This window comes from Perca flavescens, chromosome 7, assembly GCF_004354835.1.
Source record: "Perca flavescens isolate YP-PL-M2 chromosome 7, PFLA_1.0, whole genome shotgun sequence".
In the NCBI taxonomy this organism is placed as follows: domain Eukaryota; kingdom Metazoa; phylum Chordata; class Actinopteri; order Perciformes; family Percidae; genus Perca; species Perca flavescens.
Window position 1 is genome coordinate 15,414,295 of NC_041337.1, and position 25,168 is coordinate 15,439,462.

Below are 25,168 nucleotides of genomic sequence, written 5' to 3' on the forward strand. Positions count from 1 at the left end.
TGTAAATGTCATGTTTTTGTGTGTAATCTGAGTTACATAGAAACACAGAAATGTTCAGCTCAGGCTTCATCCTATCATACAGCATGGGCAATTTTCAAACCATGTTTGCCTTGAAATCAAAATACAACTCATCAGTTTCTTTATTGTCCACATGACCCATTCCTGTGTTATGACAGTAAGGTCTATCATAGTAGCTGCAAACCAACACCTTGCATCTATAAAAGCAGCACGGCAGCTGTCTCCATCTCTACACCTATCCTGATAGCAGTATTAGACAGTAGTTTTTTGAAGGTAGTTATTAAACCACACGTGTAATGAAAAATGCCCAATCTATGTTGTGATCCCATGGTTCCACTGTCTTTTTAATGTGCATAAAAAAAATCAAATACATTGCATTTTTACATATTTTCCAGTTCAAATCCTTCAGTTTGCCTGTAAAGTACCCAGAGCTTTCATATGATTCATCTTGCTGGGTGCACCTTAAATTCCATCTGATAAAATGTGATAATAGATTTAGAGTTTCATCATGTATAGTAAAACCTGCAGGAAAAGCTACTGAGCGGTTACCGGAGTAACATGGGAGTTGTTTTTTTAGAGGTCAGTCTCCAACAACATCAGCATCTTGGCGAGCTCTCTGCTGCCAAACACTGAAAAAATATTATATGGTTTGACACATGGGTTAAAAAAATGTTTTTCTTCCTCCCACTCACTCCTCCAAACCTATGCAGTCGGAGCAGAGTGATCTCCAACAATGGAGTAAAGTCTGTTGTTAATTGCCTGTTTTAGTTCTACTTCTTTGCTTTATTCTTTGTAATATTGAACTATCAAATCAAGCCCTCATTGATGTTTTAGTCCTACATCCTTTTACAGGTAGAAACAATCAAATCCCCTTTTAACAGCGTACAAAATGTGACAGACTAAAATTACCAACATTGTATCACTCTTCACACACTGATCTTTACATCTTTTCTTGGTTTAATTGGATTTTTTTTTTCTGTCACTTTGTAAAAGCAGCTGTTTTGATAATCTTTGATAAAACCTATGTTTCAATTATGAATTCAACATTTAATTTAATAAAGTCATAAAAGTAGCTTTCTGTAGGACTTCAAAATAACAGGTAGTTCATCAACTAACGTGTGTGAACATATTTCTCTATTCATTGTTGAAGGAAAATATTACACTTAAACATTTTGTTTTTCTTGCTAAATTGCACACACAGATTTATTTCTTGCACCTAAAATACACCAATTAGACTGAAAGTAAAACATGAGCCTGAGCTCTGTCTGTATTTGAGATGCAAATAATGGGCACCCCCTTTTCACGTTAGAGATTTCAATTTTCGGAAAACACAAAGTCTTCACGCTTGTAAATGTTCACTGAGCATCCTGTTTAAATACATGCATTTAAATCACATTTTGAAATTGCGTGTCTGTCATCTGTGTTACCAGTATCAGTAAATGATCATACCCTGAGCTGGAGGTTCTCCACCCACTGTCCTACCACCTTATATTCTGGGGTAGAGGAGTTGGTCATCTGGAACTGGAACAGGTCATAGCGTCCTGGAGCATCGCCGTTCTTGTTGAACACAACAGAGGTGCCAGCACTGCCTGTACAGAGCGAGAGAGAGAAAATGCAGCAAAAGGACAGCAAGATAGAAAAGTGTTAGATGCTGGTGTGACAGGGCACAGCACATTTTCTAATAAGAGAAAAACATGAACTTTTAACCCAGTGTGGTGGCCTACATGGACCAAACAAAGGTCCACAGAGTGTTTGAGTTTGTTACTCCCAGTTAAAACCTCCAAACACAATGACCTATATCTTCAACCTTCATGATAATCACATACAGTGAAGCAAGCTCCCTACTGACCAATATAGCACTTCCTCACCTGCTACCTATGCATCATCATGGCTGCACAATGGCCTCTGGAGGAATATATTTTCATATTCAAAACCTGCTTAGATACAGTATATACTCTCAGCTGTGCTCTCATATCAGAAATTCAAATTAACGCACACTTTCTCAGGTTAAAAGTAATGCATTTCAATCACACAGTGGACAACAACAGGAGATGTAGGGAGGATAAAGGGGTCAGCCAAAGCATCATACGGTCCCCATCTGCTCTCAGTGTGCTGCAGCCTGTCTCAAGCAGAGCCCTGAAGATTTCACTAATTAGCTCAGAGAGGACTGCGGACACCTGAAACATTACGCTTGAGGAAAATTAGGTTTTTGAATTTGTATTGTACAGCTCTCAAGCCTGTCAGTTGTGTATATGTGTGTATATCACTCAATTATGACTGCAGAGTGTGTGCCAGATAGTGTGTTAACGCAGATGTCAGTCAAAATGATATCTCCCTCGCAGCAGTGAATGTTGAATGGCATTAATCGGAGAAAACTGTTGTACTTTATTTTATACATGAGGTCTCCATTGTTGATGAGGTCATTTTTACCATCCCACAATGCTGAGAGAGAATGAACTGCTACATTTTACAAGTCTATTCACCTTGCCACTGCATATAGTAGCCTGTAAGCACGAATGGAGATACCATTTCTGAAATGGGACAGGGGGAGTCTGATGACACTTGGCATGGGAATTAAGTACTTTAATAGCTCTGGCTATAAAAAATAAATAAATAAAAAAGTGTAGAGAAAGGACCAGGAGCATGTGTCCAAAACACTTTTGGGAACATGTTGTCTTTTGTATCTAGAGCAGAGCTTGTGGCTTTTGGATGGAAGGCCACTGCACCTTTTCCTTAGTTTTCAGCCAGAAGGGAATTTCATCTCCCTCTAGTTTTTCTACCAAGGACATTTGTCATTGAACATTCTACAAAAGTTTCAGGCCAAAAGACTCTTGTAAAACAAGAAAGGCAGAGGTAGCAAGAGAAAAAGCCCATTCCAGGCAACAATGTATGGGGCCATTTTAATAAAATACTGTGGACAAGCACCCAAATGTTCCTTTTTGACTTTGTGACACCATTAAGCATTACAAATGTCAGTTTATAAGACCTTTGGTGTCCATTTTCATTTTGATGCAGAGCCACAAACTCTTCACTATCTGCTGTTTTGCAAAGTGACAGCACATATATTTTCCATTAACAATGCAGAAATGGCGCCACTGGAGTCATTTGACCCATCAGTCTTTCTGTTTAAAAGTAGATTATTAATTCATAGGTATCCATGTGTCGGCACAGAAAATGAAGCAGGACAGGAGTTCAGAATGACTTCAAGTGTGTTTCTGAAGAATCGTGAAAACTCTCGGCCCATATGTGAAAACCAAATCAAAACTCGGTGGGTGGCAGTCACCGTCCTGTCATTTTTGCTTCCACCAGACAGACAGTAGACTTGATGACACAGTGAATAAAGAAAGATTTTGACAAGGTATTGACAAAAGCTATGACAGGGATACCATTCTTACTCTACACCCCAGCGTAAACATACAAACAAACACAAAGTCATTCAGTAAAGTGACATGAGTGATTGGGCACTTGGCGCTCTTTCAGCTTTAGAGCAAATAATTAAGTGGTGTCTCTGTGTGTGCAGATAAAAAGGCATTAGAAATTCCTTTCTGTTTTCTATTCCCTGATATTTTCAAGGGAGTAAAATGGTCTGTGTAGGCTCCTTAGTGAGAACGCTGTCTAAGATGAAAGATTTATGCATTTGCATGTGGCTCTGAACTAAGACATGACAAAAGTGCACTGCTGCTGTGCCGAGCAGTGTGGGTGGACTGGGGATCCACTGCTGTGTTTCTCTCGCATCATTATTCTCTCTTTTTTTTCTGCCTCTCACTCTTCTGCTCTGTGTCTCCAGCGCAGTGGGGAGATCAACAAAGGAGGCTTACACTCCGCTCTCAAACATACATTAGCAGTGGCACATACAGAAGATAATGTGCATGGTTCCATTCTTTAAATGCAATAAGGGGCAGTAAGATATGCCTGATGGAGCCACAACAGAACAACCTCTGCTTGCCAGTAAAAATGTTTGAGAATATAAATGCATGACAGGAAGAAGTAGAGGAGGTGAAGGTGTGATCTTATTTTTGGCTCAGGAGAAATGAACTGCTTTCTTTGTCAGTGGCACGCTATGGTAAATGTTTTTCGGAAGCTGAAAATACCCCCAAAAAAGTCAGCACAACCCCAGATGGTTATTGAGATTGGACAGCAGATTCTCGATCCCATGCATGCTGAGTTAAGGTCTCCTTGAAATTTAAGCACTGCATATATTCTGTTTCTTTAGTTCCACCTTAAAATCTGAGGGCTTCTCGCCTGCTGGAACTCTGCACTGCTGCCATAGCGACGAAGAAAGGCAGGCAGCTATTTAGCCTTTAGCTGAATGACAGAAGTTTATTTTCACATGCTTTTGTATATAAGTAAGTGTAAAGATTTTTTTGCCCTGTTAAACATGATCAATGTGTCTCTTACACTGATAAAAAAAATACAAAATGTGCATAGGAACAAACTTTGAATAGATAAATATTTTTAGAGCTTGATGTTGCCTGGTTTCTTGCTAACACTAAAATCACTTGCGGGTAGACAAATGGCACTTGATTTAAATTGCAGAGATATGTGAAATTGGCAAACTTTTATTTCTGTTTTTAATTTCAGCTGTAACTGTAACGTTTTAAGATATATAGTTAAACATGGTGGTCCGACCTATCTGACATTTCTGCTGTGCTGCTTCGCTAGCGTCATGTGATAAACCAAATCAAGTGTTACAAACAGCAACATATCACCGCCGGTCAGACTGGTCGGAATAAAATGAAATGAAACATCAGTATCTTTAGCAAATCTTTAGTACAATGTGTCTATCCCAGTAAAGTACATACAAGTATTATATTTTCCCACATATAAAACATTACTATAGAGTGTTATTTGAAAATAGACAAAATTTACTAGGCCAGTTTGGTGAGAAGATGACGCTGATTTCTTACATTAAACAGCTAAATCTCATCTAGAACATTTTGTGAAGACACAATGTTCGTCAGAAGATCACTGGCTGACATACAAGCCACTGCATTTGTAATGACAAAGGTTTGTCTTGTTTTAAACTCATCTCCCATTTGGCTCTCTTCCTGCACTCTTCCTTGCATTTCAGAGCAGTTGTCATTAATAGCTATTTGCCATTAATTGTTAAGTATCTTCCTCATCACTTTCTGTACAGGGCTGAATAATGTAGAGGTTCAAGTACTGGCAAAACCATAATATGTCATATTGGCTCAAAAAAATCACACAGATCCAGATAATGTTGTGGTGCTTTGAGCTATGAATGAAATTGTATGTAAATTGAAATTGTAGCCAGTCCACAAGCAACCGCATACAGTGCATAAAACAGAGGAGATGGTATTAACTTATTACCCATTTGCCTATTGTTATAGCCTGAAACTAAGACGACTCACTCTGGCTTAATTTTTCTCTGAATTGCTTTTTAAATTGACACTGTGGATTAGTGTAGACACAGCTGCGTTGAGTAAATACTTGGGAGGATGAAGTAGTAGTTGATGGAATAGTTCAACATTTTAAGAAATTTGCTTTCTTGCCAAGAGTTAGATGAGAGTATTCATGCAAGTCCAAGCCTATATTTTGAGTTTAAAGCCAACATGTTAGCTTGCTGAAATATGCATATTTGGAGCAATTGGATGTGTGCCGGCAATTTTAAAGCACTTGTTCGATATTTTGGGAAATAAGCTTATTTGCTTTCTTGCTGAGAGTTAGATGAGATCATCTAACTAACTGTTCAATGGAGGGTTATATCCCAAACTGTGTCTGGCAACAGCTCCCTGCCAGAGACGGTTTAGAACCGAGACGCCCCAACTCAGAGTAGTTTCCTGTATCTGTGTCACGTGGGCTCCACCACGGCCACGCCTCTTTAGGAGACTAGCGACTGGTCCTGAGTGTATTGATTCCAATGGGAGAAGTGAACGTGGACACAGTAAGTGTGTACCATTTCATACCATTGGTGCTGCTTGAAATGCGCTATCTTTAGAGGACCTTTGTCCCCGCCAAGAAACACTCTGTAGAGTCAGTAGGCTTATTTAAACTAATTTGTGATTAAGCAACTTGGTTTACCTCATTATGTTTATAGGTAGTTCATCGTTAAGGCTGTTTTATGGTTCTGCGGAGGCTCCACGCAGAGCTTTCGCCGTAGCCTACGTAAGTGGCCTGATGTTTATACTTGTGCGCTGGTGTGTGCGTCGAGCCGGCATATGTGTGTGTGTGTGTGTGTGGGGGGGGGGTGTGGTAGAGCGAGGGAGAAGTGAGAGAGTGACGGTGATTAGCTTTTGGAGCGAGTAGCATGTCTCCCCTGTGTTTTCTGACCAAGGTGGGAAATCTTTATCAGGAAAAGTTAACCCTCTCCTTGATTTCATGTTGTTTAATGGAGAAAGAGAACCAGGAAATGAGACAGGGGAAATGCAACGCTACAAAGCCACGGCCGGGCGACGTGCGTCGCGACGTATAGTTACATTTTTCGAGAGGTGCATGTCAGGCTACGCCTTAGGGTCCGGCGTAGACGCAGAGGGGTCTGCCGGGGTACGCTGTCGATTCAACACAGAAGCATAAAACGGCCTTAAAGGTCATCAGTGTTTATACAGTACCAGTCAAAGGTTTTGACACACTTTCCCATTCACTTGAATGACAAAGTGTGTCAAAAATTTTGGCTGGTACTGTACATTTTTTTAATCAAGAATATTATTCTAATTTACAGTTTATTCTATTAAAAATCCTCCAAAACTCTGCATAAAGGAATAACAACCAATTTGACTTTTCGTATCCACACATTGTGTAAGCATCTGATGACTTTTACAATGTGTGACTCACCGTTGAAGCTGGTGTTTCGTATGTACTTCAGCAGAGTCTTTCCCTCAGCAGACTCCATTTGTGGACAAACACCAGGGTGATCAGGACATAAGTCCTTGTGCATGCTGTGGAGAGCGTGGGCCATGGCGTAAACCGCGTCAATCACAAACTGCACCTTCCCTTCCTGTTCATACTTGGAGTCGTTCCCGATGCGCTCCTTGCCTGAGTGAAGAAAAGGAAAGAGGAGGACTTACAGGCAAATACACCACAAGCCATTAGACATTACATCTTCTCAGCACTCCCCATCATCCCCAAATTCATTTTTATTGATTTGTCTACTATTTGCTACCAGTGACTTCAATTGTGATTTTGTAAGAATTACACCTAAATGGCCGACGTGGCGTTTCAAATAAGAAGACACATATAATTCCTACATGGAAAATATCAAGCTGAGCTGTGAGACAAAGTGTTTGTGACAAAAACAGCAGGCTGAGATTGAATTACTGCGGTGTATTACAAAGTAATAAGCTGCTAAGAATGGACCTCACTTGTCTCATCTGCAAGGTGATGAAGAGCACCATGAACTTTAGTAACATACTCCGCTACAGTAGCTTCCTGCTCTTTTATATCCTCTTCCCAGTGCACTGCCCTTTCGCTATGGGCTGCTGTAAAGGTTTTGCATCACACTGCTGATTCTCTGCTTGAATATGTAATGTACAACCTCTGCTGGAATTCTGTTTTTGTTACAAACTGAATGAGCTATTTTATTCTACTGGTAGATAAAAGCTACATTTCAAAGAGTGAATGAAAATTATAACAACAAAAATACTACTTTTACTTTGAATAATAATCATCATCATAATTTAAATATCCAAGCTCCCACTTAACAAAAATGCACCATCAAGGAAATTACTCTGAATACTAAAACACAATTTTCTTCTCAGTGATAAGTGCTCATAGCTCACGTGGAGAGCTCAGTGGAGGGGCAGATGATGTCAATAGGACACATATAATAATGTGGGAGATTTGCATTATATGAAGAAAAAGCAATCGTTGCTGACATTTCAGACCATTTCTCAGACTTTAACATACATTTCAACCCACACATAACCTTCTTGCTTTTGAGAGCACTGTATAGGGAGCTAAATGGACAGTCTTTGAATGCAAACGCCTCCTGTTTTTTTTAAATTCATAAATATCAGCTTGGCTTGAGGTATAAAAAAAGAAAATATTGAGACAGTTGTATAGAGCCGGAAAAAAAGATAAAAGACATTTACAGGAATTACAGTGAGGGTTTGTGGGGCTCACTGAGTTGAGCATCTCGTCTTTGACGGATGATAAAAGACGCCAAACAGAAGATTATAAAGGAAGCAAAATCATTTGTGTCACACTGTCATTACCATTATCATGTACGCAAGCAAGACTAATACAGCATCCCACATCACAGACATCATCCTCGTAGCTAATGAATGCAGTGCAATGCCTGTCATACCGTTGACAGGCAGAGTTTAGGTAATACGAGAAGGCATCACTGTTAACAACACTATCATTAATGTGACCACAAAGATAGTAATAAAGCAGAATGGGGGCAGGAGCAGTATGCACCTGTCTTTCTCTCATTTTGCCTGTAATTTCAACCTAAATAAACTGTACTCTGGCTCTATGCAGTTAGTACCCACGGCACGACTCTGCTGAGCTGTCAAGGTGACTGGGTTAGGGGGAAAGAGAGGGAATATGGGATTTAAGAGTTACAGGACATTAGCCACGGGAGCAGACAGTCTGTAACTGTAGTATGACTAAGATACGTGGTGCATTATTATTCTAATAATAAACTCTGTCTGTCCTGCACCCGCTGGGTGGAAACACCTGGTGTTAAGACTTTCTAGTTGCGCCGCAGACAAGAGGGGCTGAATTAAAACCCCAACAGTTGATCTGTAGCTACTAATGTAAACAAAAGGTCGAGTTCACATCAACCTGACAAGGGAGGGTAGAAATATGCATCGTCTATTAATAATTCATAAATGTTGCTGCTTTGTTCGCGTCAAAACTTGTGTACCTGTGCATTTACGGCTGGTATCCTCTCTCTTCGAGGCACTGAGGAGCCTGCAGTCAAAGTTTTCCTCCCAGAACTCAGCAAACCACACGTTCCTGCGGTTGTTCTCGAGGGTGAGCCCAGTAAAGTATTCATCAAACCCTGGGAGTAGAGGAAAGAGGAGAATGGCTCAGTTCCGGACCAATTATCAGCCAATTCAAACCTGTAGGAAACGAAGCGAAACTTGCTGCAGTGGTGTTGTGGTGGGGGTGTGGTGCTGGCTGCTAGGTGTTGGAAGAACACCAGCAAGCACTACTTCATCAAAATTTGACCACGGTGGTTCCTCTTCCTCTCAAGCCCCATGGAACTTTAATCATTTCTTTCATCTAGGAAATTACATTAATTAAAAAACAGGATGCATAATAAATAACGCAGGGATTTTAAGTGGTGCCGCAGCCTGTTGCCTTAGGCTGTAAGTCCTGCAGGTGCTGAGCAGGTTTTCTTCCCTTCATTAAATCCATTACAATAGAAATGGACTGAAGGCATGGTGTATTAGCTTAACACTTATTTTAACAGGCATTATGTGCCTGTATGACGCATTAGCTTGAGGAGGGGTAACTTGCTGCAACAAAGGAAAAATAGCTTGTATGCTAAATTTTGTTCTCTTGTTTGTGCAACTTTACTCCCCAATGTGGGTCAGGGAACTGAGCTGGGACAAAACTTAATTGTGAGATTCCTGGTTGATTTTTTTTTTTTTTTACCTTTTGTTTCACAATTTTCTTGAGAATAATCTGAATTTAACATGTTAAAGTCACACTGAGAAACACAAGTCTTTCAGTGTCTCCACTTTCTGTTATCCAGTCATATCAGATGAGCCATGGGTAAAGGTAATAATGGCTAATCATTGCTGAATGACTCAGCTGATTTTCTTTTCTAAAGACCATCAATGGTGCTTGGTGGATTAATAATATTCTCGCTGCCTCCAGAGTGTACATTTGTCTTCACTAGACCTTCCCTAATTATGGGTAGCTTCATAAAACTCAGACTTTCAAATTTCCTTGATTGAAATGATGAATGGTTATCAGGATTGTGACACTGGACAGAACTTGCTGTGAATATTCTATTTCTATGGTGAATTTGTACATTGTACAGTATAATGTCCTCCTTTTTATTGTGGGTGAACTTTAAGCTACAGTTATCAATACAAATACACACTAAAAGCACTAAAAAACAAATGATAATATCTTTTGGATTTTATTGACAGAAAATGTAAAAAAAAAAAAAAAAAACATCAATGCTTCTAGCCTTTTCTCAGACCCAATCTTTTGTGTCCCTTCCCAGAATTATACAGCAGAGACCAAAGGTACCAATTTCCCAACAGACATACTGATAAATTTGTCTGTGATGACAGCAAAAGGGGAAAAAGTTTACATTTGTTGGTTTTAGTATCTAATAAAATCATATCCAATTTGTCCAAACTGACTTTAATCCGGTCATGTACAACCCACGGCCAAATCCAACAACAAGGTCACACTTGTCCTCTGAGGATTGTCGAAAGTCATTGTGAGAAATTTAGAAAATTGTCAACTGAAGAAGAAATAGGTAAGGCGGCCGCGATTGTGCGTACACCAAATGTATGTGTAATGTGAAAGGGCTCGCTCAAAGTGATGAAACCTAAATTGATGGTAGTAGGCAGCACTTTGCCTACACATTCTTCATATCAACTTTATACGGTCTGCACTGTCACAAATTTTGGGCTGCACATCCACATAGGGATCCGTGTGAACCCTCGTGGACATGGGCGGATAACAACATTTACGTCACCCTGACGGATGCAGAAAGTATGAAGCAAGCTTTCAAATTGGACTTACATTTGCCTGGTGGTTAAAAACATGACTCCATGTTGCTCCATAATGGCTAGATATGTAAATAGACAATTGCTAACTTAATGGTGTGTTCCCAGCTTGTTTCACTGGCCAAAAGTGACCCCAAAAAACAAACAAATATATAATATATAATAGAACTTTAGATTAGAATTAGAATTAGACACACTTACGAAACAAAAAGACTACAGAAGGCAATTACTCCTTACAAAATTAAAAGTAAAATAGAAAACAATACAATACAGTAACACAACATGCAGTGTGAGTCTGTGTATGTGCATCATTGTGTGCATACCTTCAATTGAGGAGCGTTTGGGCAGTATAGTGACTGCTCCCACGGCTACATCATCGAGCTGGTGGATCGGGCTGCTCTTAGCCCCCCAGCTGTCAGATCCAATCCACAGGAAATGGCCCACCTGATTCGCCCTTTTGGTGGCATTGAGAACTCCCCTGCAAGGACGTCCACGTTTGAGTTAGGAGAGAGCACAGGAGGTGTGTGCAATCTAATCTCAATTACACAAAGACACAGCTAGCTTTAAGGAGTTGTCTGGACATTACAGCTCTGCCATGTACAGTTAATCTCATATTGTAAAAAGTGAGATAGCCATGTTTTTTTATTTATTTATTATAAAGCAGTTCTAGGTGCTATATACTGTGAAAGTATCAAAACCCTCAATCCACAGAGAAATGCACACAGCCCGTATTCAGAAACAGCGCCTTTGAACAAAAATGTCAGGACTTCCTGTACGGTTGTAATGTCACAACTATAGATAGAAAGTGCCGCTACAGTGCCGTCACAGTCATTCCACGGCTGCAGTGACGGTGCAGAGACTCCCAAGAGCACAGATGCGCAAGACCCAGAAACGCTGACCGATCAGAGCAGACTGGGCTTTTTCAAGAGGGGGGCTTAAAGAGACAGGCGCTAAAACTGAGCGTTTCAGACAGAGGCTGAATTCAGGTATATTCAGACAGATAGTATGAGAAAAATAATGTGTTTTTGAACATTAAAACATGTAAGCATGTTCTAGTAAAAACCCCAAATACAAGTTTGAACTGGAAAATGAGCATATGGGACCTTTAAAGGCGAGAGGGAAAGGAGGTTAATGATTATTTTGTCCATTATGTTTATATGTTTGGTAAAGCTTTACTTGAAGGTATCTACATAAGAGTGACATGACACATGAACCCTAACCCTAACTCTAACTTGTCATGTCAAAAACCAAATGACAGAAGCGTTATGTCACAAACGTTTATGACTTGTTTATAATGTTTATGACACGTTCATGACAGTGTCATGTCACTCTTATGTAGATACTTTCAAGTGTAACCATATGTTTTGTGTTTTATTAAAAGATAACAGGGAGTTAAAATCATAAATCTCCCACTCATCTTTTCTTTTCAATTTCACTAGCATTCATTTTGAATTAACAGGTACTGAATGTTGGAGTATTTGTTTCTTTACATAAATATTTCCCATGGGGCATTGTAAGTTAAACAATTTCTCTCTGTTGCTTTGTTGTGATCTGTATTTCCACTTCTCCTCCAAGGCATGGTTGTGTTTGTGTTGTTGGAGGTATGTTTGTGTAGCAGACATTCTGTACGCATGGTAATTCTGTGCCTCTAGCCTGTCTTCAGGAGCTGCTTCTCAGAGATTAAAGACCTTAACATAGCAAGCCATTAAGGCGCCTGAACAACATGGGTGAAGCCAGAATGTGCGGCGCTCCTCACCGTATGTCTTCTTCACTGGCAAAGATGATGACTGCCCGTGAGTGCTGCGTTTCCAGCAGTTGTTGGATGGCTTTGTCATAATCCTCCAGCTTGGGGTTGTGGGGAATTTTCAAAGACTGGGCGATACAGATTCCACCTTTTTAATGGGAGAGGAGTAAGAAATGATAAGACTTCAGGGATTAGCTCACCCATTAACTCACTCACTCTTACAAACAGATGTACACACACTCACACACAAAAGCCTGGGGTCACAATAGCGGGTTGTTGTTTTTTACTATATGGAAATCTCATCCATATGGAAATGGAAAGAGCTGAACACAATAGTGAGATTCTGATGATGTTGTCATGCTTGCTATAGAGTCTAAATGATAGTCTTACAGTGTATACATTTACATTTTGGCAATGATCTGAAAACCGCAGCAGCATGCAATCTAACTCTCAAATTGCGCCTTCTGACTGAGCACCAGAGTCATTTCACAGAGTGAGAGAGATATAAACATATCTGCTGTAACAAATCCAATAATCCACAGCAACAGGGACATAAAGCTACAGGTTTCATATGGATTTGAGAAAATCCAAGAGCTTGCCATTGACTTTTCATTTAAAGTCATTATCAAACATCGCTTGTTGGACCCTGAACCAATGAGATAGCACAGCCGGCAATAACAAACAAAGAGGATATTAATACTGACAATAAATCATTCTCAGACAGGTTACCACTAATGAGTTTGTACATGAATGAAGGGTACTGATTGCTTCCGTGCGTTGCTAAATAGTTGCTACATATTTGGCACAGTATATTATGTTTGCTAGATATTGTTGTCTTCAGGGTTATATTCAACAGCTCATTATCAGGTGGTAAAGCAAAATTATATAATTCATAAAAGAGTTTTGCCTTACTCTGGTGTGGTAATTACAGGTGCGGAGGACAAACTAACCTTTGAGGCACTTTAGATGAACAGAGAATATGATCATCTGTGCGAAAGAACTGTAGGTCTAGATTTGAGGCAACAGTCAGTGTCCTGAGTCAACAGCAAAGCTCTATTAAAATTTCTCCCACTCAAGCATTTTAAAAGCCTACCCAATAACCTTTCAGTTTTAGTTTCCCTGAGTCAACAGAGAAATGGAAGGAATCTTTTAATTGCTAGTCTCCTCAGGCTCATTACTTTGATATAAACAGCTTTTAGCTGGCAGATCACACATCTCCAGTCACATTTACTGTGTCTCTTTTCTAAAGGCAGAATATAGAAATGACAACTGCTGAACCTCCACTTACAGTAACTATTCATTTTTCAAGTATCAGCAGACAGACTTAGAAAACATTTGTATGTGCCAAAAGACCTCTGGGATGGCTGCTGTTATCCTCCCTAAGTGGACTAAACATAAAATGGAGATTCCACAAATGGTCTAGCTGTTACTTAAGGGTTTGTGGTATACTGTCACAGTGAAACGTGCTTGGTGTCATTTGTGCATAGCAGCCAGCGTTTTAGGTCTCCAAGGGACGACACTAAAAATTTCAGTTGATTTCAGCCAGAAAGCCTACAGTTTGACACTGCACTTCTATGTTTCTGTTTTAGGATTTTTTAGCATCCTTAAAATATCTGATTCTGGCATATTAGCGGCGCCTTTCAGTTCCAGGGTTTTTTTCTGCAGGTACAGTAGGTATCACACATGCATTAATTTGAGAGAGGAAAAGAACTTTAGTCTCATGAAAATGCATTAACTCCATTATGACAAAAAAAGAACCTTTTGGGCTTGTGTGAAGAGTTATAACGGTATATTGAAAAGAGACAAAGTATAGGTCTCAACAGTCAATAATACAGACAGAGACCACAGGAGCCACTGATGAAGATAAGAAGCATTTGGAGCAAATCCCATCTTCAGAGAGGGCAAAGAGCTGCCCTAAAGGCTGCGGACCGGCGGTTGTGCAGCAGTGGCTAAATTATTGAATGCCTGCAGAATACTTCATCCGTCAGTCAGTCAGATGGTCAGTCAGTTAGTTATTCAGAGGGGCGGGCATGATGGAAATTCAAGTATCGTATCTGTACTTCCAGAGTGATGTGCTGTGGGTTGGAACGCCTCCACCTGTCACTGGAAGGCACTGTGTGGACTTGAAAGAGTCCTCGACTCAAACAGTGAGTTTAAAAAAGAGCTGCATGTCTGTCTTGGCTGGAGATGTGTGATGAGAGACAGATAAATGCCAGGCTCTGGGAGAAGAGAGTGTTTTACTCAAATTCATTGAAGTCTCACAAGAAGGATTGTGTAGCAATACTGTACCTTCTGGCTGCCAGTATACGTCATCGGAACTGTTTGTCGTATGGTCAAAGAGCTTTGGAAACCCCCTCCCACCAATTGACATTAGTTAATGCAGCGATTTGCCAGGGAATGGAGGTGAAGGAGGTCAAGCTCTCTTTGTTCTTACGCAACTATTTCTGGTACTTTCTGTGTGTACAACCGAGTGCAACACTATGAATGTTGTACAAACTAGGTTGTTTCAAGCATATCCCGGCCTTTACAATGAGTAAGGAGGGTGACGAGAAAGGGTAAGCCGGTCTTAAATCTATCTCAACAATGAAGAATAAAGAATGTTCAATTTTTGCTTGCATTAGAAGTGGGTTTGAGACACTGACATTTTTAGCTAAACTTGAATAATTTACCTATGATCCTACAACCGAATATCAAAACTATATGCACCGTAAACCCCTACCCTCTGCTCCACATTTGATTAATATATCAAAGAGAGCTAAACGATCGCGATGACCAAATTCATCAGGCCCTTGGAAGTTCTCCGCTTATCTGTCTAAGTGTCAAAGTCATGCACTGCATTAACTACTTCAATTATTCATCCTCAATGCCCTCAGTTCTGAATGTGCACTCCGGGGCGAGGAATCCAGCTTCCCTATTTTGCTTAGTGAAATACAAATCCTTTTAAATTAGAGGCTCTTGATGGTTTCGACCCCCCTCCCGCCTACTGAACACCCTTCAAACCCACACCTCCAGGGGATCCATAATGCTGCTATTACATTTATCACCTCAGCAGTCAAAAGGCAGACCTGCTCTCTCCAGTCTCCCCGCCTGAACATGTGGGAGCACATCAAAATGGGCTGACATAAGGCTGACAGTTACGTTCTACATCTGTGTGCCCTTCCACTGCTGGTCTGGGACTTGGCAATGTCTAAGGTTCATGCAGAAGTATCGTGGTCTATTTTACGCAGTTTTCAGATGCATCAGGCTTCCTCCCCAGTCCTCTCTGAGTGCTAAATATAAGTGCTATACTTAACTGGCAGATTTTGTTCCCCCATCCCTCACAGCTCAGACTAGATCTAAGAACGCATTGTGTTGGCAACTCGCTGTAATCAATTCCACAGTGATACTTTGTGGGAGGCTTTCCTCAAATGCGAGTCTTTTTATGAAATGGGAAAACTGAACTCCATTGCTCTGGCCTGAGTCCAGACAGACACAGAAAAATACAAACAAGATTAATCTCTGCCAGCTTCACCAGGAGCCAGGATGAAGGTGCACAATGGGAACAGTGCCTAAACAGGGGGAGAGAAAGTGCAGCGAAAACAGAAGAAGAAAAAAACAGGAGAGATCAATACAGGCTGACCATCACTCCAGTCTCAGCTTGGGGTAATGGGTAGCCATATTGCATTAGTCCGCTAGATGGATCTCCTTGAAGTGGTGAAGCGAGAATCCTACTAATGCATCTGACATTTCAGTGCAACCAAACAGGGCAGCCACAAAAAGTCTCAAGGCTTCACAGATCAGCTTGCAGGGATGCTGCAACAAACAACATCCACCCAAAAATGCTGTTGTTTTACAGTTTAACAATTTCTATAATCTACTCACATAAGTATTTTCCAGATATTCTCTCTTTCCATATTCACTAAGATGTTTGCTTGTTATTCATTTCAATCCATTCCACTCTGTTCTGGTGCAGAGCCAGTGCCTTTGAATGAATCCTGTGAATGTGCAGTCATGCTATAACATAATTAATGTGTTTATTAAAGATATGATGCCTTGGGTACTGGAGGCTTTTTCTTTAGACAAAATAATTCCCATTTGTATATGAATACAAAATATTGCAAAGTGACTGCAGCTCAGTTGCAAAAGGATGAGTCAACAACAACAATGGGCTTATAATTTCATACTCTTTGTGTAGCTGTTCAAGAGTCATAATAATAGCTGTGTGTTTACTGCATAAGAAAAAAAAGAAAACATTGGTGGAAAATGCATCTGAGAAAACCAGCTGGAAGAAACTGTCTTTATCCACAGGATATAGTCGATGAATTGAAACTTCAAAAATAAGCCTTAAATCGAGACGTTTCCTTATTTGTTCTGATAGAGACTACTTTTTCTCTGCCTGTGGATGCAAATTACACAGGCACAAACAGCTTCTAAAAGTTCTAATGAGTGATCACACTGGACACATATGCACACAGATAAAATATTCATGCATGCTGGTCTTGTGATCAGAGCCTGTGGGATATCATTAGCTTTAGAAGAGACAGAGATCACTCCCTGCAGATTTACAGGAAATGGATTGGGATCCATAGAAGGTCGAGGTAAGAAGCGGCAAAACACTTGCTCCTGTTGTCGGGAGTTGTGTGGATGTGCTGTCATGAATCATGGAGGGGGATTTTTCCAGCCTTAAAGTGATTATTTCACAAATATGGAAAAGGGATTAGAGTTCTAAACACACAGCTACTGCCAATGGTTATGCATTTACAACATTGTTGCAATCATGGTCAGTCAGTTCAAACTCACTATATTGTAATTTAAAAATGCATCCTCGTCCTCATCTTGCAGAAATACCACAGCAGATTGTAAACCACATGATTTGACATAGATAGCCGACCCATTGTACCATAATCTGTGACAGCAGTGACTGCTGATTCACATGTACCACCACATGCCAACAACAGCATCAATGTGGAAAAAGCAGGTGAGTCAAGCATATGCACAATTTTCAGCCCAGATCCAGGCATAACCACAACACCTTGTCTGAATGCAAATTTCAGTTGTAAATACTCTTCAACATCCTTATTCTAACCTCCCAAAACCCAAAGTTAAAGTCAGCTGTTAAACCTGAAAAACAGTCATTGCTGCTTTATACAATCACCATTAATGTTACATTACAGAACCCAACGTACAAGACTGATTCTAATAGCTCCATTCGAGCCCATTCAGTGGTTCAGCTCTCTGTGTTTAATCACATGGTTTCCGAGAGAAATGCCTGGAGATGTTACCAAAAGAAGGCAGGTTTATTTTCTACAAAAAAACAACTAAATATTCAAAACCTTGCTTTATGCACACAACCAGACCAGAGTGGTTTGAACGACTGACCACATAGATTACTGACCACGATTACCATTGTCAGAGCCCTGTACTCTCGATAGCAGGGATAAAAAATGAGGTAGAGTTAAACAGAAAAGGCAGAGTGTAAAACTCATGTCTCCCAAATGAGCAGTAGCCAGACCATTCTCTCTCCTTTCTGCTGGCTAAAGAGAAGACATTAGACATTTTCAAACAATTCCTCTTCTGAATGTGCACCCAGCAAATAAGCTGAAATGGTTACATTTTGTCACAGTGACATGGGTACAGGGCTTGCTTATTATTGGGACATGGCATTTGCTCTACTTTTTTCTGTCTACATTTCCAGTAACACTCCACAACTCACTGGGGGACTAAATGAGAGGTTGCCAAACAGATCAATAATTCATCCACCCAAAACAGATTTTACGCTGAATTGCAAACACAAAACTGATCTTACTGTGGGAAAAGAAATGCAAGTTTAAATCAGAGAAATACATTTAAAAAAAAAAAATAAAGATTATAATTTTTTTTTGTGCCCATCACTGATCATCTTTCCTTACCTGCTTCTTTAGAGAGTTGTGTGAAGGCCTCCACTCCCTTCTCTCCATAGCTGCCCTCTGAGGCGATGGTGGAGACGTAAGTCCAGCCCAGGGCTCGGATAATGTCCACCATGGCCTGGGCCTGGAATGAGTCTGGAGGAACCACCCGTGAGAAGAAATCATAGCGCCTGTCATCGCTCAACTCCGGGGCTGTTGACGCATAGCTGATCTGCGGGATCTTGAAGAGAACAAGTGGGGTTGGGGAGAGGAAGGGAACATTTACTCATGTGTTGGTGCTATTTTGGTGCAGTATCATTGGTGTTTGCTATGGTGACTGTTCTGACAAGTCCCATTTTTGAATGGCTGTGTCCGAAATCACTCGCAATGTACTATAAGGTGCACTATATTTACTGTCTGCCATTTTATTTGAGTGCCTGATGAATACTGAATGTGAACTTTATGGACAATATGCCCTTAGCGCAGTGCTCACAATGAAACAAAAAGTCCATGGCATGCAAGGTACATTCCTGCTAGAAATCCCACAGTGCAATGTGTGACGTGATAGATGGGAAAATTACAGCGCTTGCCAGGGTCAGATATATTTTGAGCTTCAGGGAAAAGTTCAACACTTTGGGAAACATATTGGCTTTCTTACCAAGATTTAGATTAGAAGATCAAAGATTGATAGCACTCTAATTACCATACGCTACATAGCAGTTGGTTGGCTTAGATTAGAAGAAAGAAGTGCCTTTGTGCAAAGCTAAGTTAACTTTATTTTGAATGTACAGACATGAGAGTGGTATCAATGTTCCCATCTAACTCAGCAAGAAAGCGAATAACCATATTTTCCATAATACCAAACTATTCCCTCCAACTCCAATATTAACGTGTCTCACTCACAGTTTAATATTTTCATATTAGCGTCAGTTTAATGTGTGCCGGCAAAATATAATTTAGGTTTACAACTTTCAGATGTATTGTTTATAAAGTAAAGTAACTGTGTGTACTGTGAGAGAATATTGTTTTATTTACAAATACATCCCGTCAGAAAGACTTACAATATGAGTAGATATAGCAATGTTATATTTTATATACATCTTATATACAGGCGCTGTATATCATACACTTCTTTTGCCGCTCACACAGGCAGATGACATCTCGTGAGCGATACATTTTCATATATTTCAGATTATCTTGTCAAAAGATACTCACATTATGAAATGTACTATTTTACAGAGCCTATATTAGGTCTGTTACCTGGGCAACATACTGTGATATCACTTTCTTCTCTTAACATATCAATGAAGACTTACTGCAGAAAGGTCTTTGCAGCACTTTTATATAAACTCCAGCTCTCTTTCACTTCTCTCCCGGTGAGACCTCGGTCTGTCTTCACCACCCTACAGCATATCTAAATATTCAAATAAAGGAATTCAGCCTCCAATTGCATCTCACAATCTTAATCAGCTTTCATTATGTTATAAAGTTCACAGGATGATAACTGAGCAAACTGTCTGAGACAGACAGTGAGATGTGGTTGAAAGCTCAAGAAAAGGCTAGTGAGTAAAGCTTGAGTTAATGATGAGGAATGATATTTTATTTATGTGTCATACCACTAAGTGGCCCATCCCACACGGAATTACATAACAAAAGACATTTCATTCCACATACAACAACAAACTCTACTTTGCACAAAATAAAGAATAAAGAAAACATATTACAACAGCCACAACATGATAGTGTAACCCATAAATTGTCCAACTAGAACTAAACATTTCATCTATCTATGAATTGCAGGAACGTACGTCTGTCAGTGTGCGTGCGTGTGTGTAAGTACACGAGTAAGTACAGTACCAAGTTTGACGTTGTTTGGATTAGAAATGCAAAATATATCATTAAATAGATCGGTAAAAGAAGCACACATTGGCTTTTGCCGCTCTAGCCGCTGGCCACTCCCCCTCTCACCCTGAGGACCAGACACAGAGAGCAGTGGAGCTTTGGCAACTAAAATGTGATATACACCTTAGACCCAAAAGAATTTGCAAAGTTGCACTACTTTGGACTGTCTTTGACTTTGAATAAACAAACAACAATTCACGAATTTAAGGGTGGGGGGAGACACTCTTTTCAAGAATTCTTTTGAAGAATTCTACAAGCAGCAATACACAGGCCAAGCAATCGCCCGTTCCAAACAGGCACATTTTCAACAGGCTCTGCACTAGTACATAAAACTACAGCCATTGAGTTTTTTTCAGAGTTTTTTTATTCATTAAATCTATCAAGTGCTTTTTGTTACATGGAAATAGTAAGTGGACCTTGAGACAAGATTTATTTGTCATTTCATGTCTTTCATGCTCACTTGTTTCATATTTTTGTGGGGAATATGTGAATTAAGGGTTACAAATGTTAACAAATACTTGCATACTATGTTCCCTCCTTAAAGGAAGCAGCGTTGTCACACTTGATGATCACTATCTACTACTGTGACAACAGACATACCATCAACTGAACAGCATACATGTAGATAACTTAGAGTATCTCATAAGGATATACAACCGGCTATATCAATCACGTTCTTTAGATAGATGCAAGGTAGTCACTTTTCCTAATGTTCAGGAAACCACTTAATGGTCTGCAGATGTTCTCTAACCCCCAAACACTTCTTTAAATTGCTCAGATTTTTGGCCAAACTAGCGGCATTAATCTGAAGATGGAAATGTCGATCTGCGAGTCGGTCTGTCCGTCCACTTCTCCTCTAGCGCCACCATGAGGTTCACATTTATGGTTTTGAGGGGAAATGTTTCAACAATTATTGAATGGATTGCCATGAAACTAGTACACACATTCATGTCCCCTAAGGATGAATTGGTGATCCTTTAACTTTTCTTTTAGCGCTATCGTCCGCTCAAAAATGTTTATAATACTTTGGATTTATGACTAAATACTTAGTTTGTTTTTAGTGCTAATTAGCAGAGGTTAGCAAGCTAAGATGGTTATCATGGTAAACATTATACATGCTTATTATATAAGCTAAAACCGTATCTATCTGACTGCATTCATCATCAAAAACCCAGTTCAAAGTAAATCAGTTGACAGAGATCTAGTATGAGGTTGTTCCTAATGCTGCCTGATAAAGGACGAAACATCTAATCAGCAACTGTGTGCGAGATTTTGAAGCTGCAATCACACCTGGTGGCATGTCTGGGGTCAAACTGGCTACCTCCCATTAGACGGGTGGATGCACAAACAGGGACATGCTTCATTTTCTCTTGAACCCAGTGCAGTACCTCATCACACAGTGTAATCTAAGCACTGTATGAATGCCATCCATTTCTGTTAGAGTGATCAAAAGCAGCCGGACACTGAGGAAACACAGGAATGAGGACACAGCGGCTCTCTGATGGGATTGCTTCAACTCACAGAATGTGAGTTATAGCTTTGACCCACAACTCAAAGGGGGTCAACCACACAAAGCTGACAAATTGAGGAGTCAAGCTCAAGACGACTCAATGGGACCTATTTTAACGATCTAAGCGCACGGCTTGAAGCGCCTGGCGCAGTTACATTTAGGGTGTGTACCAATCCACTTTTGCTAGTTTCATGGCGGAAAAAGGGTCCGTGCGCCAGGCGCATCGTTCAAAAGGGTTATACTTATTAATCATAGGTGTGTTTTGGGTGTAACATGCAAAAAAACAGATATCAGAGTGTCATCTCCCATTCCAATTAGTGTGCGTGCGCGCAATGCACGAGCCTAGGAACATTTTACTAACGTGCTGTTAAAATAACAATAAATGCTGCTTTATTGACTTTAGACCAGGTTTTTGTTGGTCAATGGCGCAATCACTCCGCTGCCTCAAGTTAACAATACGCCAAGAATGCACCTGAACACACCTCCCTGTAAGACGAGCACGCCCATGGGCGCACAGATGGGCGCAGGTGCATTTGCTACTTAATCGATGTGGGCGCTGGACGGGAAATTGACAACTGCGTCGGTCTTTAACCAGCAAAGACACTTGCGTCACGCTTTGCGCTGCGCCAGGTGCAAGATAGAGCTAATTATGTTTCAACTTAGTTGCTCATAATAAAAAAAATACCAACTACAAAACCAGCGAACACAAAATCAGTGATGCAATTAAACAAATTCACAGGTGGGAATGCTGCTGCGATGTCACATGTTAAATCACTGCAGGGCTGCCTAAATTGAGTGTAGTGGGTCAAAAAGAGAGCTCAGCAAAGTAATGAAAAGGAACACCAGCAGTGATTTGCATTTAAAAAGACTGTTCTTTCCAAAAAAGGTGAAGCATCTATTTGAAACATTTGGTAGGGGATGTATTTTTAACAGAGCTGCTGTAGTATTACTATGCAGCAAAAAGGTGTTAAAGGTTTGTTGAATCACGTCCCATCTTCACCCCAGCTGGGACAGAAAGCTGCTTCAACATTTGCCTCTCTGGAGCTTTTTGCTGCAGGGGAACAATTTAAGATGGTGATGTCTTTTTACTTTGTCCCAGGCTTGTACCCTGTTGATATAATTTCTTAACTCCTTATTCCCCAGGAATCTAAAATCTCTCTGTGCTTTTTTAATTACCACTTTGACGTCCAGGTAACAAAAGTGCTAAACCTTGATTGAGAAAATGCAGAGGTGTGAGGATTAAACCTGCTGGAATTACGATACAAGGAGATGCTGACTAATACTGATTAGAATCTAACGCTTATGTATTTTTCTCTCTGGTAGATAATGAGCTACAAATCAAGTGGAAGTCAAAGTTAGTAATTTAACCTTCTTTATGAAATAAGTGAATTGAATCAAAACCTTCTGAACTTGATTATGTCTTCATGTCTTTATCTGCCGCAGATTTAAAATGCAGCGATAATAAGAATTAGAATCAGAAAAAGGTTTATTGCCAAGTATGTTTTTTACACATACAAGGAATTTGTTTTGGTGTTGTAGGTGCATGTCACACATTCTCTAAATATAAGGTGGTTAAGAAAATCAAGTATTAGAATATAAAACAATATATATATATATACACAGTATGTATTAAAAGTAAAAATAAAAAGAGCAGTACAGCAGAGTAAGTACAGTGGCATGTAGAGCCAGAGGTGGAGTGTGGAGAGAGTCAGGGTGGGTTCCGGGCCTTTTTGATAAGACTAGTAGTGGATGGGAAAAAACTGTTCTTGTGGCGTGAGGTTTTGTTCCTAATGGACCTCAGCCTCCTGCCAGAGGGGAGTGACTCAAAGAGTTTGTGGCCGGGGTGGGAGGGATCAGTCACAATCTTTCCAGCACGCTTCAGAGTCCTGGTGGCGTAAAGGTCCTGGAGCAGATTGCAGCCAATCACCTTCTCTGCAGACTGAATGACACGCTGCAGTCTGCCCTTGTCCTTGGCAGTGGCAGCAGCATACCAGATGGTGATGGAGGATGTGAGGATGGACTCGATGATGGTTGCGTAGAAGTGCACCATCATTGTCTTTGGCAGGTTGAATTTCTTCAGCTGCCGCAGGAAGTACATCCTCTGTTGTGCTTTCTTGATGAGGGAGCTGATGTTCATCGTCTCCATCAGAGGTGAGTCCGATGAGGGAGGTGTTGTCCGCGAACTTCAGAAGCTTGACAAACTGGTGACTGGAGGTGCAGCGGTTAGTGTACAGGGAGAAGAGCAGAGGAGAAAGAACGCAGCCCTGGGGGGATCCGGTGCTGATGGTCTGCAAGTAGGAGACGTGGTTCCCCAGCTTCACATGCTCCTTCCTGTCAGACAGGAAGTCAGTGATCCACCTGCAGGTGGAGTCAGGCACACCAAGCTGGGAGAGCTTCTCCTGAAGCAGAGCCGGGATGATGGTGTTAAAGGCAGAGCTGAAATCCACAAACAGGATCCTGGCGTAGGTTCCTGCGGAGTCCAGGTGCTGGAGGATGTAGTGGAGGGCCAAGTTGACTGCATCGTCTACAGACCTGTTGGCTCTGTAGGCAAACTGCAGGGGGTCCAGGAGGGGGTCGGTGATGTCTTTGAGGTGTGAAAACACAAGGCGCTCAAAGGACTTCATAACCACAGAGGTCAGGGCGACGGGTCTTAAGTCCTGTGGACCTTGACTTCTTGGGAACAGGGATGATAGTTGAGGAGTTGAAGCAGGCTGGCACATGACATGTCTTCAGTGAGGTGTTGAAAATGTTTGTGATAATAATAAGGCAAGGAGAATAGATATTTTATCAACATTTTAGAATAATTTTCTGTAAATAATTAGCTTGGAATGAGCAAAGGATTATTTTCTCTTAATCCTTCATCTATATTAGGAATTTGCCCGTTTCAAGGTTGCACTTGATACTGCTTGCAATTCTCATTAATTCACTAGGACACTTTAAATCTATAATATCAATTTTGTATCACACATGACAATATGGTCTGTGCTCCAGTTGCAACAAGGTGAAAGGGTGACGGCGATGCCTGCAAGCAGTCTGCATCGACAACGACTACAATAACTGCGAGCCAATCATGAGCAACTAAGTTCAGGCCAAGAAAGAATGATTAACGATGCCCCCTTTCAGTACCACAATTACCCAAAGCTGATGTCTGGCACCTGTCATCTGCTGTATACATCAAAGTTAGGATTGCTGAGGATAATCGCCTAGCTTGCTCTTGATGTAGCTGGGCTGAAAGGATCGATGGAAGGAAAACACAGAGGTCTGTTATGGGGGACACTGTTCTATTGATTTACTACCACAAAGTGGTGCGGCTGCCCTGAATAAAAATCTGTTGCTGAAGTCTACAGAAGGTTAAAAAAAACAAGAAGGGAAAGGTGGGAAGTGGTATGTGTGTGTGTGTGTGTGTGTGTGTGTGTGTGTGGGGGGGGGGGGGGGTGCAGTAATCTGCTTACTGACATTAAATGAGAATTTC

General features: G+C 40.7%; 1 protein-coding gene across 1 annotated transcript in view; it reads right to left on the reverse strand.

Annotated features, from left to right (window-relative positions):
* LOC114558515 (metabotropic glutamate receptor 7) overlaps positions 1-24,320 on the reverse strand; it is a 45,657-nt gene extending 21,337 nt beyond the window's left edge. The window contains exons 1-7 of the mRNA XM_028582574.1: positions 23,906-24,320; positions 18,309-18,569; positions 12,433-12,568; positions 11,000-11,154; positions 8,846-8,983; positions 6,811-7,011; positions 1,468-1,607 (exon numbers count right to left, since the gene is read on the reverse strand). Of these exons, the coding sequence (XP_028438375.1) occupies positions 1,468-1,607; positions 6,811-7,011; positions 8,846-8,983; positions 11,000-11,154; positions 12,433-12,568; positions 18,309-18,569; positions 23,906-24,320 (1,446 nt within the window). The remainder of the gene's footprint in view (positions 1-1,467; positions 1,608-6,810; positions 7,012-8,845; positions 8,984-10,999; positions 11,155-12,432; positions 12,569-18,308; positions 18,570-23,905) is intronic.
* Positions 24,321-25,168: the final 848 nt, after the last annotated feature.